The 18,848-nt window shown below is 43.9% G+C and overlaps 3 protein-coding genes across 3 annotated transcripts in view; 2 read left to right on the forward strand and 1 right to left on the reverse strand.

Annotated features, from left to right (window-relative positions):
• Positions 1-721: 721 nt before the first annotated feature.
• kl (klotho) lies at positions 722-9,339 on the forward strand. The gene is made up of 13 exons (XM_020097357.2): positions 722-1,889; positions 2,528-2,958; positions 3,039-3,118; positions 3,390-3,552; positions 4,155-4,260; positions 4,775-4,924; positions 5,259-5,494; positions 6,283-6,478; positions 6,683-6,861; positions 7,255-7,362; positions 7,527-7,632; positions 7,912-8,038; positions 8,771-9,339. The coding sequence occupies exons 1-13, from the start codon at positions 1,170-1,172 to the stop codon at positions 9,103-9,105; spliced, it is 2,937 nt and encodes a 978-aa protein (XP_019952916.2). The 5' UTR covers positions 722-1,169; the 3' UTR covers positions 9,106-9,339.
• A 516-nt stretch (positions 9,340-9,855) lies between these two features.
• On the reverse strand, positions 9,856-12,891 carry rfc3 (replication factor C (activator 1) 3). Its single transcript, XM_020097358.2, has 9 exons — positions 12,685-12,891; positions 11,750-11,887; positions 11,562-11,629; positions 11,355-11,452; positions 11,055-11,236; positions 10,816-10,952; positions 10,631-10,729; positions 10,473-10,542; positions 9,856-10,385 (listed from the first exon to the last, which is right to left on the reverse strand). The coding sequence occupies exons 1-9, from the start codon at positions 12,769-12,771 to the stop codon at positions 10,194-10,196; spliced, it is 1,071 nt and encodes a 356-aa protein (XP_019952917.1). The 5' UTR covers positions 12,772-12,891; the 3' UTR covers positions 9,856-10,193.
• A 410-nt stretch (positions 12,892-13,301) lies between these two features.
• Positions 13,302-18,848, forward strand: part of stard13a (StAR related lipid transfer domain containing 13a) — a 46,978-nt gene continuing 41,431 nt past the window's right edge. The window contains exons 1-3 of the mRNA XM_020097325.2: positions 13,302-13,331; positions 15,849-15,958; positions 17,123-18,072. Of these exons, the coding sequence (XP_019952884.2) occupies positions 17,272-18,072 (801 nt within the window). The 5' untranslated portion in view covers positions 13,302-13,331; positions 15,849-15,958; positions 17,123-17,271. The remainder of the gene's footprint in view (positions 13,332-15,848; positions 15,959-17,122; positions 18,073-18,848) is intronic.

An 18,848-nucleotide genomic window follows, 5' to 3' on the forward strand; every position in this document is an offset into this window, starting at 1 on the left:
CTCAGAAGTCTATTTTATTTCAGTGTTAAACCGTTTGGCACCATTTATTTTGTTCTTCCTGTGTTTGGATATAAAGACTTGCTGTGCTTTATGTTAATGTACGTACGTTTGAGATCTGAACTTTCCAGCGCAGCACAACTCAGTGGAAAACCCCCACACACCACGTTCACACCCTGGTTATGATCCATGAGCACGATCACGCTGCTCAGCTGCCAGCAGGTTTCCTACATCAGATAAAACACCTGCTCTTGGAGGCAAATCTAATGAACGACGACCGTCCTCAGCTCAGTCGCTCACTGAACTCAACGTCTCTGAGTTCCTGTTCAGATTCACTGAATGAAAAAAAAAACATGGGCAGAATAAAAAAAAGGTTAAATTAGACCTTTAATTGTCCTCTTATGATTTAATTAATTTCATGAGTTAGTATATTTTATATTTTAGGCTCAGTATCTAAAGGTACACACACACACACATACACACATACACACACACACACACACACACACACACACACAAACACACAAACACACACACACACCATGGCCCAAGATGTCCAGATGCACTAAGAGGCTGAGGAGTTTCCGAGCAACCGGAGATGAGAGCAGGAAGATAGAGAAGCAGTGTGACCGTGGTGCAGCATGGGTAACTGATTCTGCTGTTTGCATATCTCCTCCTCACCCTCCTCTCTCACCCTCTCACCCTCCTCTCTCACCCTCCTCTCTCCTCTCTCACCCCATCTGCCTGCTGAGCTTGATCCAGTGAGAGATGCAGATGAGACTCTGACATGTGACATTTGAATGGACTCCTATGAGATTATGAGCTGAGGATGTATGATAATGGTGCTGTTGAGATCATGTGGGAGCTCTTGCACCTGGGTCGCTCTCCTGCTTCTGTCCTCTCAATGAGGCATTAAGGATACAATTGCGTCCTTGCTCCACAGACGATTGATCATTTGGGGCTCTCACCATCATGTTGTGCCTGGAGACCTTCGTGCGTCAGGCGCTTTGGCTAATAATTGACAGGTTTGGAGAGGTGGTGCGTGTGGTGGGTTCACAGCTGGCTGGCTTCGCTCCACAGTCCCCTGTTTAATCACTGAAAACCCTCCAAGCATGGTCAGGTGAAGAGTGGAGTCGAGAACTGGACGTCCGAGGCCAGAACAGCCCGGAGCCATGCGCGCCCTGCTCGCCTTCCTCACATTTCTCGCCCCCCTCATCTCTGCGTCCGCGAAACCCAACGCTGGGCTGAAAACGTGGAGTCACTTCAGTAAACTCCCATATCCCGGAGACAAGGCTTTCCTCTACGACACCTTCCCCAGGGACTTCGTATGGGCGGTGGGCACGGCCGCGTACCAGGTGGAGGGCGCGTTCGAGAAGGACGGCAAGGGGCTCTCCATTTGGGACACTTTTACGCGCGGCGGGAACCGGATGACCACCGGGGACGTGGGCAGCGACAGTTACCACAACATCCACGCCGACATCAGAGCCATCAGGCAGCTCGGGGTCAGCCACTACCGCTTCTCCCTGTCCTGGGCCCGGATTTTCCCCAACGGGACGCGCGGGAGCCACAACGAGATCGGCACCAACTACTACCGGACGCTCATCAAGAGGCTGAAGGAGGTCCGAGTGCAGCCGGTGGTCACGCTGTACCACTGGGACCTGCCCGACCACCTGCAGCAGACCCTCGGCGGCTGGAGCAACCCGGAGCTGGTGGGCATCTTCAAGGAGTACGCGGACTTCTGCTTCCAGACCTTCGGGGACGACGTGAAGCTCTGGATCACCATCGATAACCCGTTCGTGGTGGCGCGTCACGGGTACGGCACCGGAGTGGTCGCTCCCGGGATCAAGAGCGACCCCGACCTGCCGTTCAGGGTGGGACACAACCTGCTCAAGGTACAGACCAGAGGACACGTTGTTCTACGTTAGAGTGATTTAAACTATTTATTATATATCGAATTAGTATTTAAATGTTTCTCCCCAATGGTGGTTTCATGTGATTCTGTGGTGGAAGAAGTTTTAACTAAACGTGTCCACATCAGAAATACTGATCAAGATTTATTTAACATCATATGTTGTTATCTGTTATCATTTGATTTGGGGTTTAAAAAGTCTGTCTTATCTTAGCAAAAGAAAATTACTTTTATTATTAAAATTCTGACTGACCTGTCATTATTATAGAAACTGCAAACTAGTTAGTAATCTGTGGAGGAGTTTAATCTATGAAGTATTTTCCTGTTCTCTAATGTACAATAGCTGATAAGCAGATGGAAGAACAGTGTTTCTCTTGAAATAAAAAAGTATAAAATCAAAAAAAGAAGAGATGTTGAAGTAAAGTACAGGTATCTAAGATAATAGTCCTCATATTGTATTTATTTATCATTTTTAATCTTTATAAACCTTTTTGAGACATGAAATGACGTTTAACTGATGGATTTTCTTCATTGCATCCTCAACTTTTCTCTTTCCTGCATCATTTCTATCATTTTCTCCTCCGCCTCCATCACTTCTCTCTGTGTCTGTTTGTCCTCCAGGCTCACGCAGCTGTGTGGCATCTCTATGACCGACACTACCGCCCCCGTCAGCAGGGCAAGCTGTCCATGGCTCTGGCCTCTCACTGGATCAAGCCCAGTCGCACCCGCCTGGAGAGCCTGCGAGAGTGCCAGTGCTCCCTGGACCACGTCCTGGGCTGGTTCGCACGGCCGCTGTTCACAGACGGGGACTACCCCCCCTGCATGAGGGCCAGACTGGGGTCACGCCTGCCCACGTTCACGCGGGAGGAGAGGGAGCAGGTGAGGGGAACGGCAGACTTCTTCGCCCTCTCCCACGGAGCGGCCCTCAGCTTCCAGCTCATCAACGACAGCCTGAAGTTTGGGCAGCAGGAGGATCTGGACCTGAGGATGCTGCTCTACTGGGTCAACGCCGAGTACGACCGGCCGCCCATCTTTGTGGTGCAGAGCGGCTGGTAGGTGTCATCTCGTGGTGTTTCCTGTGTGTTGCTCTGGTGTTTGCTGAACATGTTGTTGTCCCCGCTGCTCTACACAGGTACGTCCTCGGCAGCACCAAGACTGAAGACCCCAAACACATGTACTACCTCAAGAGGTTCATCGCTGAGGCCCTGAAATGTGAGTCCTGACCATAGACTGTATATAAAGAGGTCCTGACCCATCACAGCAGCACGAGGATCAAATCTGTGGACACGGATCCATTTACATGAAACTGAGACCTTAACAGAAGTAACAACTTAAATCTGTCTGTGTTTATCTGTGTTTGTGTCTGTCTGTGACTGTTTGTGTTGTCTGTCTGTTTTTTTTGTCTGTCTGTGTCTATTTGTCTGTCTATACCTGTCTGTGTGTTTCTATTTGTCTGTCTGTGCCTGTCTGTTTTCCCCTGAAGCGATTGCCATAGACGGAGTGAATGTCATTGGATACACAGCCTGGTCTCTGATCGATGGTTTCGAGTGGCACAGAGAATACGGGATACGACGAGGACTCTACTACGTCGACTTCAACACTCCTGACATGAAGAGGGAGCCCAAGACGTCTGCCACCTTCTACAGGTGAACACTGACTGAGGGATGAACAGCACAGACAACAGCACAGACAACAGCTGAGACCATTTATAGATTCCTGCAGAGTTTATGAGAAAAACACTGTTTCACAGATGATTAAAAACGTCCACAGTGTTTTCAAGTTTATTTTTGTCACTTTGCTGAGTCGTTCCATTTTTCCACTGCATGTAAATAATTCACAGCTTCACTGTTGATTCAGTTGAAAACAACTATTTCAGATATTAAGCGTTTCGAGATGTTCATACCAAATGTGACATTTAAACAAAATGTCTTATTACTTTAAACAACACAGAACAATCGGGTGTAAATGATCTTAATAACAATGGACAAATTATTACTTAATGTCATTGTTTCCTTTTGAATATCATAAAATCATCAGTGAATGCTACTACACATAAACAGTAGGTCCAAGAATTTCAGATCTAAGCAAAAGAAGATAAAACAGTTATTTGAAAGTAAAAGTTATTAGATCTTCAGTTTTCTGGAAAGGAAAGAACTACTTATTTATTTATTTTTTAAAACTGCACATGAAGATGTAGTTTTCATCTCAGCTCCTTCTAATGTGATCATAATTTTTTTTATTCCCTAAGAAACGTCATCCAAAGAAACGGTTTCCCGGAACTCCCAGAGAACAGACCGGCGCAGGGAGTCTTCCCGTGTGATTTTGCCTGGGGTGTATCTGCCAACTCCATCCAGGTACGAGTGTGTGTTCATGTCGAGGACGGGAAGACAGAGTTTTGTGTAGAAGGATGATTCAGCGTAATATTAGGTGAAGAGTGGATTTGTTAAATCTGCAAAACTTAAAACATGACTTTTGAATTGTCTCCAGCTGAATGAAGAAGGTTCAGGATATCTGTTAAATTCACAGCTCTATTCTGTGTTTTTGATTCCCTGCATGTTGTGAAGAAGGAATAAAAAAAAACACAGTCCTCCTCTGCTCTGACTAACTCACATCATGTCCACTACATTATTTTGAACTTGCAGTTTTCATGGTGAAAGTCCAGCTCAAGCTCAGCCATGACGACGATTCCTCTCTCAATCATAAACCAGATAACCTCACAGGACCCGCTCCTCCTATCCACCTGCCCTATTTGGCCTTTATTTGCATTAGTGTGTGTGTGAGGTAAGCGCAGCACTGGGCGGTGAGCAGGTGCATGTTTACATTAGTGTGTGTTTGTGTGTTTTTGTGCGGCCTGCCCTCGTGTCGCAGGTGGAGATGATGCCCAGCCAGTTTGCTGACCCCAGTGTTTACCTTTGGAACATCTCCAACAATGGAGCCCTGGTGAGGCTGGAGGGCTTCAGCGCGCCGCCTCTACGGAGAACTGCACACTGTGCTGATTACGCCACCGTCCGACAACAAGTGTGTATCTCTCCCATTTAAACACTGATCAGTTAAACAGCTCAAGTGCACGATGAGCCTCACACGTGGAGCTATAGGTCTGTGATTAAATATAAGTTGTGGGAAGTCAGTGAGGGATCATGTCCTTTTTATTGAAATTTGAATTAAAGTGAAAACATCATAATAAAGTGGCCCTCTGGTTCTTTCACAGTCACAGTTTTTTGAAGATCTATAAATCATGCTTTATGGTGTGTAGGGAATGGCACTTATGAATATACAAGCTGCAGGACTTCTACATGTACACTATGAACAGTATTTGAAGCTTTGCCTTATTTATCCTCCTCCCTCTCCTCAGGTCAATGAAATCCAGCAGGTCGGAGTAAACCACTTCCATTTCTCTCTGAACTGGTCGGCCCTGGTGCCCACGGGCGACGTGGCTCACCCCAACACCACCCTGCTGGGCTACTACCGCTGCTTCACCCACCAGCTGCTGCAGGCCAACGTCACACCCGTGGTCACGCTGTGGCACCACACACGCCAGCGCAGCAGCCTGCCGGCGCCGCTGGATACCACCAACAAGTGGCTGAACAGGTAGAGACACAGATGCTGGAGCTGGACATGTTGGTTTGATGTCCGAGGCCTGAGAGTTAAACTACACTCTTCCATCTCACGACTCTTCCTTCAGTTTCTTATTTGGTTTCAAACGTTACATCATTTACACGAGGGTTGAACAAGCGTCATTATCGGTAGAACTTGGAAATCTGTGCCAAATACAGAGCAGTAACACCCCCCCCCCCCCCCCCCCCCCCCCCCCCCCCACCTCCTTCATCTGATGTAATTTATTACACTTTATGACGATTTACGACTGTTCCGATGTAAAAGTAAACATTCAACACTGTTCCCAGAAACATTCTGTCTTTTATCTCTTGCTGCCATGGTAACATCTTTCCTCTTCCTGTCATAAAGATACGTCACTGTACACAGTCATCATCGTATTTGACATAGCTTTGATAAAATACTTTAACTGTTGATTAATCTGCTAATTATTTTTTCTCTGTTGACAGAATATTGAATTTGTTGTTTTGTGTCAGAAAATCATGAAAATGTCCATCATGGTTTCCCAACACTCAAATCCACTTTTTGAAACTATTTGTATCAAAAAAGAAAGTGATAAAGAAAATCACATTTGAAATTTGAAATGTCTGTGAATTTTTGGTATTTCGGCCTAAAAAATAATTGAATGCTGATAAACTGATAAATTAACTTGCTCACATTTAACCTCCAAATGCAGCTGGGACAGAACTACCATGCGAGTGATAAATGTCACCCGTGATACATCTCAGTGTATAAAAATAAAGATGTCCTGACTTTTCTGTCAGGAAGACTCCGGAGGCGTTCGCAGATTACGCCAGACTCTGCTACAGAGAACTCGGCGCCCACGTGAAGATGTGGATCACCCTGAACGAGCCCAACGACGAGATGGTGAGCTACCAGGAGGGGCATCAGATGCTGCGGGCGCACGCTCTGGCCTGGCGCGCCTACGACCGCGAGTTTAGACAAACACAGGGAGGACAGGTCAGTACAGAGATACAGTTTAAATTTCGTTACATTTAATGAAGTCTTTATGTTGTTTTTAGTTCAAGGGTTCATGCATGTCACACAACTAATCCTGCAAGTTCCTAATTTTATTTTATAAACGTAAGTCACATTTAGCAGCGGTTGGAATCAACAAGAGAAATGTCTCAGACGTGTGCTGCCATGTTTACTGTTGTGTCTCAGGTGTCTCTGGCTCTGCACATGGACTGGGTGGAACCGGCCTTCTCCTTCAGCCGTGAGGACGTGGAACCAGCTAAAAGGGTCCTGGACTTCAGCGTCGGATGGTTCGCGGAGCCGATCTTTGGCAGCGGGGACTATCCTCTGGGGATGAGGAGCTGGCTGCGTCAGCTCAACTCACTGGAGTACGAATAGTGAAGTTTTATTCTGACATTCATGGTCTTCGGAGGACTTGGATGATCCTCTGACTTTTCATTTATCGCCACTGAGTGTCAGGGAATTCATTACAGATCTCAAATTCCAGAGCTTTCAGTCGGGAACATTTTCTGCTCTGACCGACCTCACCCTGAAAACTTTTTACAAAAACCCACCACATGCTTTCTGCAGCAGATTATTGATGATCTGTTGAGTCTTGAGTTTCATCCCAGTGCTGCATTAAAAGGGGATCGATGGTTTCTTGGGTTGATTAAGTCATTTTGAAAGCTTATGCTTTGTCATTAATATTAATACTAACTGTGCACAATATGGTTAATTGAGCAACTTGTACTTAAAATTCTACTGTTCTATCGTCTCCACAGGCTGCCGGTCTTCAATGAAGATGACAGACAGCTGGTTAAAGGAACGTACGACTTCTTTGCCATCAGTCACTTCAGCACCAAGTTGGTGACACATGCGAAGGAGGACTCGTAAGTTTAAATCCGTTTTTAATTTGACAGTGACGGATGGGAAACAAAGGGGGAGAGAGGGTGGAGGTATGAGATGCAACAGAAAACGGTTATACTGCTCTAATGCAGTGACGTGTTGAGATTACATCCCATAATGAGCGTCTGTATCATCACCATGTCTGCAGGTACACCTACACGGCGATGCTGGAGGTCCAACACATGATCGACACCACGTGGATCATGTCCCCGAGGCCTGTGGTGCCCTGGGGCCTGAGGAAAGCCCTCAACTGGGTGAGAGAGGACGGGGGAGTCAGACTCACTGTGTGTTTGGTGGCTGGTTCATTCACATCTTATCTGTTTTTCATTTACAGTCGTGTGTAAAGTAGACTTTTCCCCCAGACATCGAGCAGATAATCTTCATGCAGATGTTTGCTCATTGCACATAATGGAAAATGTGTGTAGCACAATATTTCTATTCTCATTGATTTTGCAGATGAGGTATGTCATTTTTGTGGAAAAACATGGTATCGAATATTCAGAGAGAAATTCCTTCAAACATTTCTGTGTCAGGTGAAGGAGCACTACTGTGACGTCCCCGTCTTTGTAATGGCTAACGGGGTCCAGGAAGACCCAGCCCGCTTTAAAGACAGCCTGAGAGTCTACTACCTGTACAACTACATAAATGAGGCTCTGAAAGGTGAGAACACAGACACACACATTTACTGTGGAGATAAAATAGAATGTTAATAATCCATTATAAAGGGTTTTTTCATGTCTCATCCTTCTGCTACCCAACACGTTTTGTGGAAATTACTTAAGTAGTTTTTGCATAATCCTTTGCATAACCTTGGTGGAGGTAGAAAGTAAAAAAATATAGTAAGAAATAATATAATATACACATGTAAGATGTTGAAGTTTTCCCTGAGTGAGGGCTCAAAGGATTAACACATTATCAGTGTGGTTGTGTAGAGTCATCAGTCCTGCATACGTAACTGACATCCTCCCTCTTCTTTCATTAAACAACGTCTACAGGGCTTAAATATTACCTGAGCATGTAGGTCACTGACCTCTGAACAGCCAGCTGACTCAGACACACACACTCAGACACACACACACACAAATGTCAACAGAGGTACTCACTCTGCACTGAAGTGAGTCAAGGTCACTCACTATCTAGTTCTCTGTCCTTGTGGAGTTTTACTCTGTGAAGAAGTCACGAGAGGTTGTGCTGTCATGTTATTGTGTTGCAGTTTGCTCTGTCACCACTGAGTGGCAGCACCACACTACATTTATAATCCTTTATTCTGTGTTTACATACTTTGTTTAAAGGTTGTGTTGCCTTTTTTCTACGGTCACATCCAGTCCACCACCTCACCTTCACATGCACACATAAATTAATAATGTCCCATGTTTGGCGTTTCCTCCTCAGCGTACACTCTGGACGGCGTCAACCTGAAGGGTTACTTTGCGTACGCGCTGAGCGACCAAAGGGACCCGGGGTTCGGTTTGTACGGCCAAGTCCACGAGGAGGTCATCGTCAAGGCGTCTCTCTCCAACTACCGCAACATCATCCAGCACAATGGCTTCCCCATCCCGGGGGCCGCACCGCAGCAGTGTCCCAGCTCCCCTCAGCCCTGCCTGGGCTGCCACGTGCTGGTGAAGAGGCCTTTGGTGGGATTCTTGACACTTGTGGGCTCAGGGGTGCTGATCACCCTGTGCCTCATCATTTACTACACAGCCAAGAGAAACAAAGAATGCTACTGAGGATTCTCACTGTTCTATAAATGAGTCTCAACAGAAGATATTGAGCTTGTTGTTCAGCGTGTGTAGAGTTCATGTCAGTTTGTAATTATAGTTCGTCTGTTGACTTTCTTCTAAATGAGGTTTGAATAAGTACTTTGTGGTAAAATCCTCATTATTGAGTGTTATTTAAAGATGGTTTAAATTTGTTACAGTAGCTGAGGCACATTTAACAGCTGATGAACCTGGAAATGTCATTGAATCTTTTAAAGACACTGCTGCTCCTGATTTTTTAGAAAAATGGTCGTGACAGAGGAAAACTCTGCATATTATTTATTATTCAGGTTTAACTACCACAAGAATTATCAGCTCCAGGTAATGTTGTGTGTCACAGGAAGAACTTATTTTTTGGGGGGGTGGTATGCTGGTCAGAGAGACGGTCATTTCCCACAGACTCACAAGGAGAAGATATCCAGAGTAAGACACCATTGGACGATGCATTGTATTGCATTGTGTACCTGCTGTTATGGGTTTCTAGAAAATCCCAACAGAATATTTTTATCTGCTTCATTAGACTAGTTTGTGCAGTTCTGTGATGATGATGAGTATTTGTTTACCTGTTAAACACTGACGACAGTTTCTGGTGAATTAAATCTCAAAGATTTAAACCTGCAGAATCGTCTCCCCATGTTCTCTGACTGTCTCACATACTGAATCGTGTTGAGGGCAGTGTCATGTTCTGTCATACTCAACAGGAGTGATGGTCTACGAGAGTGAAGTGGAAAAACACAGTTTATGGTAAAAATCCATGTTTTGTGCATGGAGCAATATCAGACTTTTTACATGTTGGAAAAACAAATCAATTTATTGTAAATCTTCTACTTAACACTGTTAAGAAGATTCTCTCTTCTTTGTGTGTTCTGTATGATCTGTATTTCACTGAACTGTCCAGTGCTACTGTCAAGATTCAAACTGGGGTTGCCACAGAACACACATGTACATCTGTAATATTAGTCTTGTGTGGGCCAAGAGGAAAGATTTCAAGAAATAAACTGTTAGTGCTGTTGATCTCCAACTTCAAGATAAGTAACAGTATTTAAGTCCATTCAGAGTCAAAACATCATGGCGTCCAGACCGTCTTCCATGAACTTCTTGTAGATGGCCATGAACTTGGCTGTGAAGGCCTCGAGGTGGTAGATGGCTTTGTTTCCCAGCTGCAGCCTGTGTTCGTAGTAAGCCGCCATGTGGGCGACCTCCGTCTTCAGCTGACCATCGCAGTTACTTAGCAGCTCCGTCACCAGTCCCTGTCACAGGATGGGCCAAGGAAAATAAATACTTAACATCATGAACATTACTCTAAATTGTCTGAGCACTTTAATGGTAAATGGTACCTTCATGATGATCTCAGGAGGGATGCAGTGAGTCAGCAGCTCGTACAGTCTGGCTCGAACCTCCAACAACCTGGAATAAAGACAGATTCAGTCTGATTACGTTCCTTTACTCTCCAACAGAACCAACCCTCTGCTCTCTTACACTTTGCCTCTCTTACCTCTGAGGGCTCTGCTGGCTGACAATGGCATTGGCTGTTTCTCTGAGGTACACCTCCCAGTCCGTCTCTGGGACGTCCTGGTCCACTGAGAACGGATACCTGCAGGAGATAAACAAAGCCTGAATAAGAAAAAAAACATTTTGTTTATACTAATCCACTGATAATGCTGAGACATCACAACTTACTGCTGCACTCTGCAGGCCTCACACATCAGGAGAGCTTTGCGGAGGTTGCGACCGGACTTCTCACTGATTTGCTTGGCGAGCTCAGGCGGGAGGAGCAAACCCTCCTTTTTACAGACTGATGTCAAAACATTACAGACCTGAAAGAAACAAGACGAAAAAAGAAGTTTGAAAATCCCTTGATCCTGATTTATAAAGAAAAGGTGGGGCATTTTAATAAGCAACTTCTACATCTATTCTACCTCTTCCGTGCTCGGCAGAGGAACCCTGATTGCCAGACAACGGCTCCGAATTGGCCCAATAACTCTGGAGGTGGAGGTAGAGCAGAGGATGAGCCGGCAGGTGGACATATACTTTTCCATAGTGCGACGCAAAGCGTGCTGAGCATCCTTCGTGAGTCTGTCCACTTCTGTTAGCAACACCACTGAGAAGGAAAAAGTGTGGAGATTACTACGAGAATGACAGTGTGATATCAAAGCCAGAGGGGGGGGGGCATCAGGGAAAGCTGAGGCTCTGAGACCAGTGGGTTTTGTCTTTTCTACCTTTAAACTCTCTCTGGGTGCTTGACTGGATCTGTTGAGACTGAGCCACGGTTTTAATCAGCTCTTGAATCACCACACGGTCCTGGTTTCCTGCATCACTGGAAAACACAGGACAGAAACACTAAGAGCTATTATATGCAACAGTTATTGTTGAATGCAGTGAAGTAATAATAATGTAAAGGAGTAAAAGGTAGCACAAAATGGTACCTGGCATTGACTTCCAAGTGATAGTTGCTGGCTATTGTGTTGATCTCAATTTTCTTCTTTGAAGGAGCCTGAATTCAGAAAAACCCACAAACAGCAAATCAACTAAACGTTCATCTGACGTCTCAACCGTGACTCAAAGTAGAGACACCACATGTGACTTGTGTGTTGTAGTGTTGAGACTCTCTCACCACGATGGTCTGGTGCTCTATGCGAAGCTTCTCCACACCAGCTCCATACAGCTCCCGCAGCAGACACATGATGCGGGTCTTCTTCCCCGCCCCCGATGGACCGTACACCAACAAGTGCGGGAAGTCGCCACATTGAACCTGAAACAAACGTTCACAAAAACATGGATCAACTTAGAACAGACCAGAATACACTTTAAAGACTAATGAAGCAAGTCAACACCCGTCGAGCGAGATTTTGTTCATAGAATTTAAAGTAAGCGCAATAACACTGGAAGAAAGCCTCATTTTAATATCCATGGAAACAAAACCATCAAATAATCGAGAAATCATGCAACTTGCCCAAACCTTTGCACAAAGCTGAATTTACTGTAAGAAATTCACACCTTATCATTGTTATTGTTGCTCTTTACCTTTAATCTCTCATTACACTTAGCAGCCAGCAGTAAACAGTATATGCAGGGAGAGCTAGAGATTCTATAAAGAGGTTTATTTACCGAATGGATTTAAAGAAAAACACGTGCTACTCTTCTAAATGTGTCCAATGTAACTGTGAATGTGTTATGACCATAGGTTATGACGTATGTTTCCTTGCTGTTGTTGACACTCAATGGAGTAAAATGACGCTTTGGTGACATTTAACTCAAACTAAAATCTCCTCCTACTTACAGCCAGCTGGATTTATTCTGATGAGCAGCAACATTAAACTTTAGAGGATAAAATAAAACCCAAACAACACGTGTAGCATGATGTGATTCAAGCTAACACGAACACTGCTACCTCAAACAAGCTAGCTTAAATGGAAACGCAAAAATTAACACGTAAACGATTGATTTTGACAAAGTTCTCGAGCACAACAAGTCTCTTCTAGCCTGAACGTGTTGGTGTGTAGCTGCTGAACGTGACGCTAACCCGAACCAGGTTGTTTCTCTTCTCACCAGGTTTCTCAGCTGAGTCGCTTGGTCCTTGTGGAAGTCCAGTTTACCCAGAGACGTCGGTCGGTATTTGTCCACCCACAGACTCATCGTGTTGAGTTCAGAGAGAGTTTTACTTCGTGTTGACAGTTAAACAGTCTCTGTGGCCGCTGCTGATCTCCCGCGAAATATTCACACAACCCGCGCCGCTACTTCCGGACAAGCTACGGAAAGTCGAAGGGGACAAAAAGGCGGAGGGCGAAAGTTATAAACAACCTCAGAATGTAATTTACAATGAAAGTAAAACAAATACACACAGTGGAAACGCATTGTTGTACTAATGTGCATGTTTCATATATCTATGTTTGCTTGATTATATTTATTTTCAGGTACATTTCTATGCACAAGTGAGTGACGGATGTTGACAATGAATCTAACAAAGTTTAATTATTCTTAAGTTATGGCCACGGCAAGGAAGCAGGTTTAATAGAGAGAAATTAAGTTTCTGTTGTTTTCCTCACTGCAGATCTGTTGATCCACACTCCAGTCCAGCAGGTGGCGGTAATGCGCCTGTTAGCTGCTCTGCCAACCGCCATCAAACCAAGAAGAAGAAAAAGCTCTGCAGGTGTGCTGGTGAAGAAACACCTGAGATGGACCCGGACACTCTGCAAGTACTTTTACTGTCAATAAGTATATTTTAAAAGCAAATACTTTATTTAAGTAGAAAAGTAAATGTACATAAAATGATGGATTACTATCTTCTATCACTGGTGGTGTGTGTGTGTGTGTGTGTGTGTGTGTGTGTGTGTGTGTGTGTGTGTGTGTGTGTGTGTGTGTGTGTGTGTGTGTGTGTGAATGTGAATACTCGACACCTCACCCTCCTCTTCCAAACCTAAGAGAGAAGCTGTGGCGGCCTTCAGTTCTCATTAAAACTCAAAAGTTGTTTAGTTTGTCCGGTCTGGGCTACTGTAAAAAAAAAATATATGGCGGCCTCCGTAGAGAGAGGACTCACTTCTGATGTAAATATAAAGTATTTAAATATAAAGGGAACAATAAAGAAAACAATAATTCCATTTCTGCTAATAAATCCCTTTCACCTAAATCTGTCAAACACGAGGTTTAGGTTAAAGTTTAGGTTAAAGTTTAGGTTAATGTTAGGTTAAAGTTTAGGTTAATGTTAGGTTAATGTTAGGTTAAAGTTTAGGTTAGTGTTAGGTTAAGGTTAGGTTTGGCAAAGGTTAGGTAATGTCCTCTGAAGTCATGGAGACACGGGTGTGTGTGTGTGTATGTGCGTGTAGCCCAGGACAAACAGTGTAGGTGGTAATAAACTCAGGGTATGTTGAGGGGTTAAGAGGCCCAGCAGCAGGTTTTCTTTCTCTAACCTTTATGCATTTGGAGAGATAACATCTATCCTTTACTGATTCAGATTTCTGTGTGTTTATGAAGACTGCAACGAAACAGTCTGATGGCACCAAGGAATGTGAGACAGTTAATCCCAAACAACAGAAACACAAGATCACGATGTTCCCAGTCTGCACATTGTGCTGTGGTGAGAAGGTTTGAGCTGTAAACGGTAGATTGGTTGGTTTTTCATACAGGGTACTAATTTAACAAAATAAAATAAAGGGAAAGAATAAATAAACTGTGAAAACATTATATCCCTTTAGGGCTCATGTTACAACAAAGAAAATTGGTTTTCGTCGTCAGGATTTTAATTCCAATTTTTTGGGTCACACAATGATGAAGTTGCAAAGTAACATTCTCTCTTTTCTGGCTGTTTGTTGTCATTATTAGGCTTCATGTGTGTATAGTTTACACGGCCAAAATAATACAGCTTACGTGATTCAATCTTCATAAACTTTTATCTTTCTATCTTTGTTTTACTTTATGTAAACTGAATAAATCTGTCAACCTTTGCCTTCATTTCTCCTCTTACTCTACCCTGCGCTCCTTCAGCCTGACCCAGGTAACTACCTCTCTGCAGGAATGTTACATATGGACGAGCGTGTCATGGCAAGCTGGCGTTGCTTGTATCGAAATGTTTGAGTTAAATTGATATGCATCCATCAGCCTGGCAACATGGGACAGTGTAACAGCCGCATCAACTTGTGCTGATGCTTTATCGTGAAGAGAGAATATCACAACAAGAGGATTTTATTTGGAAAGATATAATGTTTATATATATATATATATATATATATATATATAGAGAGAGAGAGAGAGAGAGTTTTTAGCAAATACCTCGGACCCTTTACAGATTGTTTGTGAGTGAAGAAATGTTGCAGAGAGCAGTTCAGTTTAGAAGCAGTGTGCTCTTAACTCCTCAACCTTGACCAAATCTTCTGTCCCTGTGACCTTGATGGTCAAACATGCCTCAACAGGCAGAATCATCCTCAGTGTTAACCTACAAGAAGACGGTCTTTAGTCCTGACTGAGGACGTTCCTCCAAAAAACATGAAAATTCAATGTTTGCAGGCAAACCTGAGGAATTCCGCAGTGTGTCGACAGATTTGTTAAGAACTGAAGTCCCTTTTCTTGACCATAGGACTCAAAGACGCTGCAGTTTCAAAAAGGTATAAAGGGAAAGAGATCTAGAGTGAGGGCCAGTTTGACATGTTTGAGGCATTACCTCATGTGTTGTCAAGGAATGTGCTTCTGAGGTGAAAAATCCTTCGCCTGCAGCCACATTATACAGCAACGAGTGAGAGGCAGGAATGGGGAAGGTGAACGGCACAACGGAGACGAAAAGCTTTTCAATCAAAGTCAATTGGATAAGATCAGACAAATGTACGTGCAGCTATTTTATCAGTTTGATCAATTACACAACTTCTCTCCTGCCTGCATTCACACACGAATCACAGGTTTTACCCCTGACGCACGCATGCACACACGCACGCACGCACGCACGCACGCACGCACGCACGCACACACACACACACACACACACACACACACACACACACACACACACACACACACACACACACACACACACACACACACACACACACACACACACACCACAACAGCACGAACACCTGCCTGTGGAGCCCCTAGTCTCCTCTCTGAGGTAATGTAGGAGGGAAAAGAATTCCTCAGCCTTTTCTTCTTCTCTCCTCCCCCTCACAGCTTTTCATATATTTCCAGACTTAAAGTCCCTCTCTATCTGTCTCATCTGTGTCATGCAGCCTACGAGTGCCAAGCTGCCGTGGCTGGATACCCGCGTTGCCTCCCTGTTCTTCACACTGCTGCGCTGGATGAGTTCGTGAATGAAACAACTCCTGTGCTGAACCATCTGGTACGTTGACATATGAATTCTCTTATACTTAAAAGCTTCATATAGTACCTTTAATATTTTTTTCTCGAAAGATGTGAAAGTTACAAACACCTTTTGTTTTAATTGTTTAGTATTTACCACTTGAATTACTTACTATGTTACTTTAGAGTTTTTTCCACAGACTCGCTGACACTTGGTTTTTGAACAAATGTGTCTTTGTTCTCATGTGTGTGTACAATGAAACTCTTGAAGGAAAGTTCTGCAGTCTGAGTTTTAAAGTGAAGGAATTTCCAGGGTTTGAAGCTGATTTTCAGACCCACCACTGCGAGTGTGAGAGAACACGTCAGGCGAGGGAAGGGTGTGTTACCCGCAGCCAGAAATATCTTCCAGGAAAAAACAATGGGTTTGAGCAAAATGCTTTTTTCTTTTGAAAAAGTCTGACAGCTTCTTGCTGTGGGGTTGTCACAAACACAAACTTTCTTGACGTTGGCCTGCATGGACCAATCACATCAATGGTCCTTAAATATCCAGTATCAGCAAATCACATTTTAATAGATAATGGCAATACCATATTTTACACTGTTTAATTTTGCATGACAAATAAATTTTTCTTTACAATTTACACTTAAGCCCCAAAATATTGCGCAGTTCACAAAATGTTCTGATGAAATATGAAAAAAGTTGGTATGATGATTATTCACATCTTCCTTTTTCTCCTCTTTGGACAGGATTAATTTATTTTGAATATTTGTCGTCACTTTTTTGTTGTGCCCTTTTCTTACTTGCCCACTGATATTTTTTATTTTGAACAATTTTTAAAACATGTTAGAAATAAAAACCTGACCGAACCTAGGTATGATTACTATAATAAGTTATTTCAATTTTAAAATGTAAGTCCAGTACAGTTTCAAACTCTGGTAGATCGATAAGCTATAGTTGCGTAGAGGACCATGTCTCATTGCCTGAAGGCCTCTATGTTCCAAGACAAAAATGATAAGTCAATCATAAAATGCAAACTTATCCTTCTTCTTAAGCATCACACCTGAATCCATATCTACAGTAAACATTGACCAAGAGAAAACCACCGACACTGGATCATTACATACATTTGTTCTTTAGTGTGAACTTGAATCAATTTGCCCAGGTTTTCATTCACGCTCTTTCTCTCTCTCCTTCTGTCTCCAGCTCAGGTATTTTCTGGGGGAATTCAAATGTGGGCTAAAGTGTAAATTACCGACGACTCACAGCTTCATCTTAGCTGCTTTATCACATCTGCTGATTCATCAGGATCTGTTCATGAGGCAAAGGTGTGCTCACCAGAAAGCAACTCACAGATGAGGACTGGTTCACGAGAAATGCTCGAAGGCCCGGTAGCGGCTGTTCTTCAGCAGCAGCCTAACAGGGATATTTACCTGCAGGCGGTGGGTGTCCCTCTGCATGGCCCGCAAGGTCAAGTTCCCTTCCTGACTCAAAGCTCCAGCAACTGCAGGAGAACCATGTCTGAACTTGTTCCTCTGCTAAACTGTGCTCCAGAGCCTGTGGCCAGTCATGACGAACGGAGGGAGATGAAGGTGGATAACAGCTCCACTTGTGATACAACAAATCCTGACTTAAAGCAGAAAGGACACAGCGGAAGCTCAGAAGTGACTCATGGAAAAGACATGGAGGTGTCAGACCAGGAGAACAGAGCTGCTGCTCATAATAATTCTCATTGTGGAGCCACATCACCTCAGCAACAAGAAAGAAGCCCCAGTGTGTCTCCATCAGAAGGCTGTTCATCAGACGTGCTCAGAATAGTGAAGCACCAGCCGAGCGTCATCGTGTTCTGTGACTATGATTGTGACAACCGGGAGACTTTGTCCAACGATAGCTCTGATGGCGACGAGTCCTCCTCGCCCAACACGGAGGAGGGAGAGGGTGACAATGACGAGGATGATGACTTTCCGGAGACGTTGCAATATAAGGAATTCCTGGTCAGTCGTCGCCGTAGAAACTTGAGCAGGAACAGGAAGTGCTTGAGGAAGAGACAGGATGCCCAGCCTATTGGCTCCGCAGCTGGCCGCCCGAAGCCCACCAACCAGGGCAGAACCAAGTCCACAGGTGGCAGGGAGGAAGAGGAGAACAATGGAAAACAGGTAAGAAAAACAACTGCTGGTGTGTTGAGAAATGTTTTAAAATCCGTTTTCACACGTTTGAACTTTTTTATTTCCCATAAATCATTTTTGTCATTCATTTCCTGTGTTTGCTGTTTTTTTGAGTATTTTTCACATATTGTTTTTTTGTTTTCTGTCCCTGCTAGTATATTATTTCATAGTGGGACCTTCCTGGTTAAGTAAAGGATAAATGAATAAAAGACAGGAATAGTTTGAAAACAAGGTCAGAGATGTATAATTCTAGAAAGAAAGAACTGCAGCAGCTTCAGACAGACCTTCATACATTTGTCTTGTTAAAGCAGAAAAAGCAGCTTTTACTAAAAACAGCTCAAGTTTCTCTCAATGAGACGCGACAGTGTGACAGTGAACAATCATTACTTTTTTATTACTTGTGCTTTTATTACCGCCACATACCAAAGATTTCTCAAGTGAAAAAACACATTTTGTGAATCCTACTTGCACCACTAGAGAGCAGCAATGTCTAATTGTTACAGGTAGTTCAGCCTGAGTATTTTTTAACTGCGGGTCCAGTGAGTTTCCACATACATACCTGTTGTATGTTGTGTATTATGTACAGTGTGCTGCTGTAGCACATGTGTTCTGACTCAGTCCTGTATTTACCTGGTGCAGGATACCAGAGGGTCCACACACACCAACAGGATAGTGTTTCTTTTTTGAGGTTCGGTCAAAGATGCAAAGATTCTGAAATGCAAATTGTGTTCTCAATGTCCTTGATTCGACTTTAGCATAATTCTTCC

The sequence above is a fragment of the Paralichthys olivaceus genome, chromosome 15 (genome assembly GCF_024713975.1).
Source record: "Paralichthys olivaceus isolate ysfri-2021 chromosome 15, ASM2471397v2, whole genome shotgun sequence".
NCBI lineage: Eukaryota > Metazoa > Chordata > Actinopteri > Pleuronectiformes > Paralichthyidae > Paralichthys > Paralichthys olivaceus.

Bases quoted from the DNA above. Each gene is read 5' to 3' on its own strand.
- kl (XM_020097357.2), top strand. From the start codon at position 1,170: ATGCGCGCCCTGCTCGCCTTCCTCACATTTCTCGCCCCCCTCATCTCT. The intron at 4,261-4,774 runs GTACGAGTGTGT...CTCGTGTCGCAG, and splicing joins TATCTGCCAACTCCATCCAG to GTGGAGATGATGCCCAGCCA. The intron at 7,633-7,911 runs GTGAGAGAGGAC...TTTCTGTGTCAG, and splicing joins TGAGGAAAGCCCTCAACTGG to GTGAAGGAGCACTACTGTGA.
- rfc3 (XM_020097358.2), bottom strand. From the start codon at position 12,771: ATGAGTCTGTGGGTGGACAAATACCGACCGACGTCTCTGGGTAAACTG. The intron at 11,630-11,749 runs GTGAGAGAGTCT...TTCTGAATTCAG, and splicing joins TAGAGCACCAGACCATCGTG to GCTCCTTCAAAGAAGAAAAT. The intron at 10,730-10,815 runs GTAAGTTGTGAT...TATCTCCTGCAG, and splicing joins GAGGCCTGCAGAGTGCAGCA to GTATCCGTTCTCAGTGGACC.